Here is an 8,664-nt window from a genome sequence, read left to right on the forward strand (position 1 = left end):
TGTGTGATTCATTAATATTAAGTTAATGTTTGATTTTTTTTTTCGTTGCTCATTTTTTCTTTATTTAAAAAACATATACATTTTTTTTTTGCACATTTCTCATAATTATGAATTATTTAAATATATTTAAATCCATTATAATCAACCATGTTTATTAAAGTACATTACACAATAATTTATAACCGTATGTTGATTTACATATTTTGTTTCATCAAATAATTAAGAAAAATATCAATTTTTAAATATCTAATACATATTAAATAATATTACAGTAATGAAAATTCCAGATTTAAATATTAAATATATATATATATATATATATATTATTTTTATTTTCATATAAGTTTATAAATAGTGTTGCTAAATTTTAAAATTTTAAAAATGTGTACAATCACAGATATTAATTACAAGTAATACATTTCAAACAAGATTACAAGAAAAATAAATAACATTTATATCATAAGCATTTGAGTGAAATTTATTATTAACTTACACTGAATATACATTAATATTTTATGAAATTAATAAAGAATATGTTAAAGTCTATAGCTAAAGTACTTTGTTAAAAGATTGTTAATATTATTGATCTGATAAAAAATATGCTTGAAAATCATGTATGACAAATTGAAGAGATTAAATATACATACATATATTCTAATTAGTGTTTCCATTATTTTGACTCTGAATAAAAGTTGTGATATGACTAGTATAATTTCACAATGTATTATTGATGCAAACTATATAGAGACATAAATGGATTAATGTAGTGTAGTTATTAAACATATAATTAATACATTTAAAATACCACTAATACCATTGATTATAGAATATAATATTAGTTTAATAGGTTATAACCAATGATAGTATCTATGATGATTATTTTAATTCTACAGGTTATAATCTAAACCTCAAAAAATTATTTTTATTCCTGGAAAAAATAATTTAATCTTACTTGGATTGTAAGAAAATATTTGTGGTCTTGTACTTCCTTAAAAACCTTAAATTTTGTTATAATTTATGTAAACGCAAACAATTTATTGTTAAAGACAATTTGTAATTTTAATGTAATTAAAATTAATTGTAATTTTAGAAGAAGAAAAAACATGTAATGGTGTATTAAATTAAAAAAATTTTCTATTTTTAAAATTATGAATGTTTTTATATTTTCACTTACACATTGATTTATTCCACTAAGTAAAACATAGAGGCTATTATAAACTATTTTATAAATTATTATTTTTAACAGAAAATAATTAAAATTGAAAATTACCTACATATGTAATGACTTGCAAAATACGTATGCATGTGAAAAGACTTATGAATAAGTATATACTGCATAGTATTAAGTTAGGTATTATAAGTTATAAATAATAATTCATAATAAAGTTCAAACATTGAAAAATAAATAGAAAAGGCCATAGAGTAGGAGCGCAATTTCAATTAAAAAACAGGGGCTGCTGGAACCCTTCTATTTTTTTCATGTTTCTTAATTGTCATAAATGTTCGCAACCTGTACAATTCAATATTTTTTAAATATTTTATAAATATTTGAATATTTCTAAATTTAAATTGTTCACTTTGATTTTATATTTTTATTACACGTATAAATTGTTATAAATGTTTCACTACATATTTAGTTTTGGATTTTAAATGAAGCAAAGGATCTGAAGATTTTACAATGATGCTTATTTTTTTTTTTATGTTAACACTTTTTCGGATAGAAATACTGGTCCAAAATTCTCATTAGATTTTCCTGACACGAGAAAAGACTGCCAAAAAATGGTAAAAGTGCGCTGTAAATGATACTTTCACTTTTCAGATTTTAATAATTAAGTCAAAAGTAAACTGGCTAGAAACTTGAAACTATTACTATATATCAAAGACATATTTTATCATATTTGACAACATTTTTAAAAATTTAAGTATAGAAATTTAATAATTCCTACCTTTTTAAAAGTTTTTATGTAATAAAATTTTTAATTTTGAATACTAGAACTTGAAAATGTAATATAACCTTACTCATATACTTACCTTACAATACTGAACAATTTTAAAAAAACTTTTATTAGGATTTTATTTTAAAAGTGTTTAAGTAAATTATTACCTTTATGATTTTTACGGAATTTACCTACGTATTTACATTAATTGTAATCATTAAATGTTTATTAAAAGAAAAATTGTTCATTCTAATCATAATGAAATTTTGAATATAGATAAAACAACATATTTTAAATATTTGGTTAAAAACAATTTCTTCTTCGTCAAACAAGAAAACTTAAAACAGATTGATATAGCCTGTATAACAGTATATAATGAAAGAAACAATAGATTGTAAAATATACAAATTTTAAAGTAGTATAACTTAAAAACTAATGATTTCCTAACTTTTTTTTTTCACTATAATTTTTAAAATGTTGATTTACCTAGGGTCCGGGAAAAAAAATTGCAAAAAAAAAGGATGTCTAGTAAAATAGAAAAGTTCCAAAACGTTTAAGTACACTAATACTATCATTAATACTAAAATAGGTTAAGCATTTTTGGAAGGGGTTAAACTCTCAATCCTCTAAAGTACGTTATTGAGTGAGGTGGGTTGAAAGTTGTAAATTCGGTGGCTATAATCCAGATCATACATTTTGTTCGATGCCACTGGGCTAAACCGACCCCGTTTAAGACCTAAGTTTTTTAATTATACCTAGTTATATAATGTATATAATATTTATTAAATAAAACAATTATATTATATACCTAATAAATAAATAAATGGGATGGTAAAAATAAATTTTTTTTTACTATTCCATTTATTTTGTTTAAATATTATTAATTTTTTTTTCTATTTAAGTATTTTGTATTATTGGACATTGTATTCGTAGGGGTAAAAAAAATAAATTATGTTCTTTGCATTAGCCGTCGAGGGATCCGTTCACTTACCAGTTATATCGTTGATAATTTAACGGATGTTTTTCCTTATCAACGCACTGTGCAGTACGTTATCATTTTTTTGTAATCAGCACCCAGAAGATTTAATAGTGGGTATACGAATTATTCTCATTTGTTGTGTTATGTTCTTTTTTTGATTATAAATACATTTTCAATCTATTTTCCTCGAAGATTGTCCTTTTCACCTCGCATCCCTCCACAAGCCCAGTGGGTTCTTTAGCCGTGTCAAAAAACAGGTGAGCTAATGTGCACGACATTTTTTAGTCATATGTACGTATGCTATTTGTTATTTATTTTGTCTTCATTCGTTGATATCCATTGTTAAGGAATTTAGAACACTTCACGACGCTGAGGATGGATGATCACGTATATGACACGAATTTTACTGAAGAAATCAGCAACAAAATGCAAGTGCCTAAAAGCATTAGGGTGAATGGTGATGTTTCCGATTACCGGCCAACGAGTTTTTATGCCGATGATAACAGTCGCTTTGGTGACAATTTCGATATGAGAGTTCCAGAAAAAATTGTACTCATGGGTAAAAATAACGATATTGCCTTCATTACATTCTTCTCTAATTATTTTTTTACAAAATTTGTTATGTTGTAAAAACAACTGCAATGTATAATACTCAGTTTTTTGTTACAATTTATTTAATTTGTTTCTTCATAACTATTAGTAGGTACGTAATAAAAAATGTTTCTTTGTGTTTGTAGTTTTATAGAAATTCTTTTGTAGTTGTTCTTTTTTTATTTTATTTTATAGCATTACTAATATATTTTTAGGAGCATATTATAAAAAAATTAAAAACAAGTTGTATTGAGGAGTTTATACTTTACATCGATACAAAAACACATTTTAAAGTATACTAATATGTGAATTTGTATATACATCTATACTAAATAATAAATATATTTTTTAGTTAAATCTTTATTGATTCTTCTAAAATTAATTCAATTTTATGTCATTTAAAAAAATTAGTTATTTTTTTACTTTTTTTTATTAAGGTTACTTTAGATTACTTTTAGTACATTTAAAACTATTTTGTAATTTTAAAATTTTTATAATTTAATGTTTACTATTCCTCAGTAGTATGAATACATTTGATATATATATATATATATATATATATATATATATATAGATTGATTCAGAATATGTATGAAGGGCCGAGAACTAGTGTAAAAAGTTTATGTGGAACAACAGTAGATTTTAATGTTGGAATCGGTGTGTATCAATGGTCGACTTAAAGCCCTTATTACTTCTCTGTGGTAATGGAAGAAGTTATGAAAGACATACAAGGTGAGATACCATAGTATATGTTATTTGCTGATGATATAGTTTTGGTAGGAAAATATCTGGAAGAACTTAATTATAGGTTGGATGAGTGGAGATTAGCCCTTGAAGGAAAGGGATTGAGAATTAGTAGAAATAAAATATTATATAGAGTATAATAGAGTGTGTAGAGTATGATATTGCCTTTAAATATTATGGATTATTTGTAAAAAAAGACGTGGGCTTTGGCATGGATGTAAAACAGGATTAAGTGTGGTTGGATGAAATTGAGAGAAGTATCAGCCGTCTCATGTGAAGAGAAAATTCCAATGAGTCTGAAAGGTAAATTTTACAGGAAGGTAATGAGACCAACTATGCTATATGGTTCAGGGTGTTGGGTGGTTGACAGGAGAATAGAACAGAGTATGAGTGTTGCAAAAATCAGAATGCTTTGATAGATGAGTGAAGTGACACGAGAAGATAGAATAAGTAACGAATATGTGAATGGTATAGATGGTAAGTATTAATGTTTCGTCAATAGTGGACAAAATGAGAAAAAATAGACTGAGATGGTTTGGGAATGTTCTGAGACGAAAGGAAACGAAAACAGTAAGATTGGTATGAAAATGAACAAAGTGAAGGAAAAAGAAGAAGAGGAAAACCAAAAAAGAGATGAATATATATGATTGAGAATTATATGAAATCTGTTAGTGTGGAAGTAGGGGATGTAGAAAATCGAGACAAGTGGTGGTTTAGAACAAAGGTGGCCGACTTTAAATAGTTGAGAGAAAGGCGAAGAAGAAGATTTAATGTTTACTAGTTGTTTACTAATGTTAAACTACATATAGTCAATTTTGTAATTATAAAAATGAAAATAAATTTATTTTTATTAAGTATGAAGAATATTTTGAAAACTTGTTTTGTATAATCTAATAAATAATTGTAGTATTCATTTTATATTTTAGGATTTGAGATAAAAATATAGTTATTAAATTGATGTTTTAATTTTGATGATTATTTTTTAAAATAAATATCAATGTTGTACAATAAAAATAAAAATAATATTACTAATAATAATTGATTTATAGGTAATAATCAGCACAAAGGATCATCATCAAAGCCCAGAGAGTTTGCGATTGACGATTTAATTATTCCTCAGCCACCTCCAGAAGAACTTATACGTGTTCAAGTAACAATATATTTATAATACTTAGAAAAATAATAGCTTTAATTTATCAAATACATATGTTGTAGACTCCACCACAAAAAATTACAATGTCAAGACACTACTTTCCATCTGTCCTAGATGACTTTGAAAAACAATCTGTAGTGTCTGAGGAAAACTTGTCAGCTGATTTAAATAATGTTGAAGCCGTGACAAAAACGGTGAAGCCTACAACAAATCACAAGTATTACCTATATATAATGTTATAGTTGAGATAAAATGATATAGAGAAAGCTATACCACCATTTATTGTCTCAATCTCTAACAGACAATATTGAAAACTTTTTTTTCCAATACTACGGGCTTAAGGATATATTAAGATTAAAATACTGGTTACCTATTTAAGTAAAGATAATTTATTTTTAATTTTATATATTTCAGCTTTTTATTTCAAAACTAAATTTTTATTGAAATATATAAACATAAAATAATCAAAGTATTCTATTCTAAATTGTATTTTAGAATACAAATATTAATATACTAGGAACAATAAAAAAATAAATTTTCTTTTGTATTAATATACAGTATTACTATTGATTTTATAATATATTATAAAATCAATGGTACTACTAAAAATTGTTGGATGCACCAAACTTCTGATGTTAAAGAGACCTGATGCACAATGTTTTTTAAAATATTTTGAATTAATAGTTTAGAAATATACTTGAATTAAATTTTAATTTCATGTATCTGTTATTTACAGTTTATTTTATTGTATGTGTGAGGTATATGAATATTATGTTACACTTATGAATTATTTATGAGTATGATAAACAATGACTTCTAACAAATTAATTTTTTTATTAAATCAAGTAATAACTAAGTATGAGATTCTGATACAAATAATTTTTTTTCTAAGTGATGTAAAACATTCTTTTTTAAGCACAATATTTGCTTTATATATTAATACATTTTAAGCACTTTTATTTTGTAGTTTTTATTTTAAAGAATTATTTGTTATAATTATGAATTCTTTTAACTTTTAACAATATTCTACTAGCAGTGATGTACAAATGGGGGAGGTATAGGACTAAAAAGGATTGAAAATCTAGCTTTTGATCCAAAATTGGAATTTATGTCTTTTGTTATAAGAAAATGTAGTCTAAGACTGTGGCATATAAAATTTATTTTCTATATTGTCTGTTAATATTTTTTTGTGTTAGGAATTATATAATAGTTTATAAGTTTTAGTGACATCCAAAATGTTAACCTTAACAATAAACATATTTGAAAAACTGTTTTTTTGTATATTAATATTCCATTTTTGGTTTTGTTTTTCTAGTGCGAGCTTTTTCAATACTAGTGTTGGTGAACCAATGACAATGTCTGAAGAAGTAGCTCACTTGCGTCAGCAGATGGGTCGTGTATCGCGAAGAGTTATTGAACTTGAACATACAGTTTCTCTTCCTTTCTATATTAGGGAGAAAAGATTAATTTTCACATTAGTATGTGGCTATTTGGTTTTAAAATTTACTTCGTGGTTGACCAAGCGTTAGTAGCATTTATTTCACAACACATATACTTATAATTGCCATACTGATTTTATGTGTTATTTTTATTATTTATACATTATTATTAATGCATACTCAAATATTTTTAAATATTTGTGTTTTTTAAATCTATTGGATCTTTTTAAGTATATTACTGTTTATGCCCAATGTACGAAATGCTATAGAAGTTTTTTAACAATTCAGTACTATGCATGTTACATTTTCTAACATGTTGAAGAGAATGAAAAAAAAATTGATTTAATGATGTTGGTCATATTAATCAAAGATACATTTTCCTGCTTTTAATTATTTGTAGCCATTCTCATAATTATTGATGCATATGTAATTATAATATACACTTATAAATGAGTAAATATATTAATATCAAATACATATAAATATATTTTATTACATATATGTAATTATAAGTATTTGATATAAAAAAAAAAAAAAATAATGACAACAATGTCAAATGAAGATATTTTAGTGTATAAATACAAATCATAATTAGTCTGTATATTTTTGATTTGTATATATTAAATAAAAAAATTATTGCATTGTTATTGAGTGGTTTTTTGATATGTGCGAATATGAGTTGCCTTATTTTTGTTGCTATATGATTTAATATTTTATAACTTATCTTGACGAACACAATTTTTCCATATTATAATTTATTGAAAATAAAACTATTCAAATATGAATATTTAATTATTATAGTTTCAGTGGTCGTTGATGAAGATGCTAATGTGTCATATGGTAGTAAAAAGATATAATCTTACATTTTCTATGTACCAATTTATGTGTATGGTATGTATACCAACCTCTTCAATTGAAAATTATTCTAAATATTTTGTACTTCAAATTTTCAATGAAAAGATAGTTAGATGAGCAACTGTTACAATTTGAATGTAAAATACAATATATGTATGATCTTGACAATTTGATAGTCATTAATGCAGTGGATGGAGCAATATAACTTCCATTAATCCTATTGTTATGTATTTGGAATACATATAGGTCCCTTGTGGTCCATTATAAATAATGTATGAAAATTGTATAAGCTTGAGATGCATTAATATTACTTGTGATGTATATTTTGTATTTTTTCATGTACATTTTCTGCTGTATGATATAACTATTAATGTTGACACTTTAGATATAGATCTAGTATATGTATAATTTTTCTAATTTATAACATGTCAATGGCTTAATAAAAGCATTATTTTGATTATCTTCCGGCATTGAAATAGCTAAACTCTAGTCTACCAATTGCATAAGTTGTCCTCCCACACAAATGACGCCATTTCTCAAGCACCCCATACAATTATAATTATAATTATATAAATTATAATTAATTAAAAAATTATTTATTATCACAATATATTTTTAAGATCTTGATTTCACCCATTGCAAATTAATATATTAACATATGTTGCATTTGTGCAACTAGTTATAAAATATTAGGGTGCCTGAAGCCCCACTTATAAATTTAGCCAATATGAGCCATAATATTATTACCATACTATACTTGTACGCGAAACCTCAATGGTCGAACAGAGGTATTCCGACGGCCTCGCCAACCCGAAATAAGCTCGACTATAACGTCAGTCAAAAAAAGGGGGGTGAGGGATAGAGGTAACCCAGATTTAGTATATACCATAAATAATCGTACCTTTAACTTATATTAAAATAAATAACTTATGATAATAATATACAATTAACGGGCGCCCGGATTTT

General features: G+C 24.8%; 1 protein-coding gene across 2 annotated transcripts; it reads left to right on the forward strand.

The window, feature by feature from the left end:
- Positions 1–2,997: 2,997 nt before the first annotated feature.
- On the forward strand, positions 2,998–6,977 carry LOC112685160 (transport and Golgi organization protein 11). Of its 2 annotated transcripts, none has more exons than XM_025556949.1 (5): positions 2,998–3,173; positions 3,272–3,475; positions 5,301–5,401; positions 5,467–5,621; positions 6,720–6,977. In XM_025556949.1, exons 2-5 carry the CDS (start codon positions 3,292–3,294, stop codon positions 6,931–6,933), a joined length of 654 nt encoding a protein of 217 aa, XP_025412734.1. In that variant the 5' UTR covers positions 2,998–3,173; positions 3,272–3,291; the 3' UTR covers positions 6,934–6,977. The 2 variants fall into 2 exon arrangements, with proteins under 2 accessions (XP_025412734.1, XP_025412733.1); XM_025556948.1 differs by having other exon boundaries at positions 2,999–3,173; positions 3,264–3,475.
- Positions 6,978–8,664: the final 1,687 nt, after the last annotated feature.

This window comes from Sipha flava, unplaced genomic scaffold, assembly GCF_003268045.1.
Source record: "Sipha flava isolate LNK unplaced genomic scaffold, YSA_version1 268_pilon_pilon, whole genome shotgun sequence".
Lineage (NCBI taxonomy): Eukaryota > Metazoa > Arthropoda > Insecta > Hemiptera > Aphididae > Sipha > Sipha flava.

What these genes read in the sequence shown, in the direction of transcription:
- LOC112685160 (XM_025556949.1), top strand. Translation starts at nt 3,292, where the DNA reads ATGGATGATCACGTATATGACACGAATTTTACTGAAGAAATCAGCAAC. An exon ending in AGAAAAAATTGTACTCATGG is followed by an intron (nt 3,476 to 5,300) that starts GTAAAAATAACG and finishes ATTGATTTATAG; the next exon opens with GTAATAATCAGCACAAAGGA. An exon ending in AAGAACTTATACGTGTTCAA is followed by an intron (nt 5,402 to 5,466) that starts GTAACAATATAT and finishes CATATGTTGTAG; the next exon opens with ACTCCACCACAAAAAATTAC.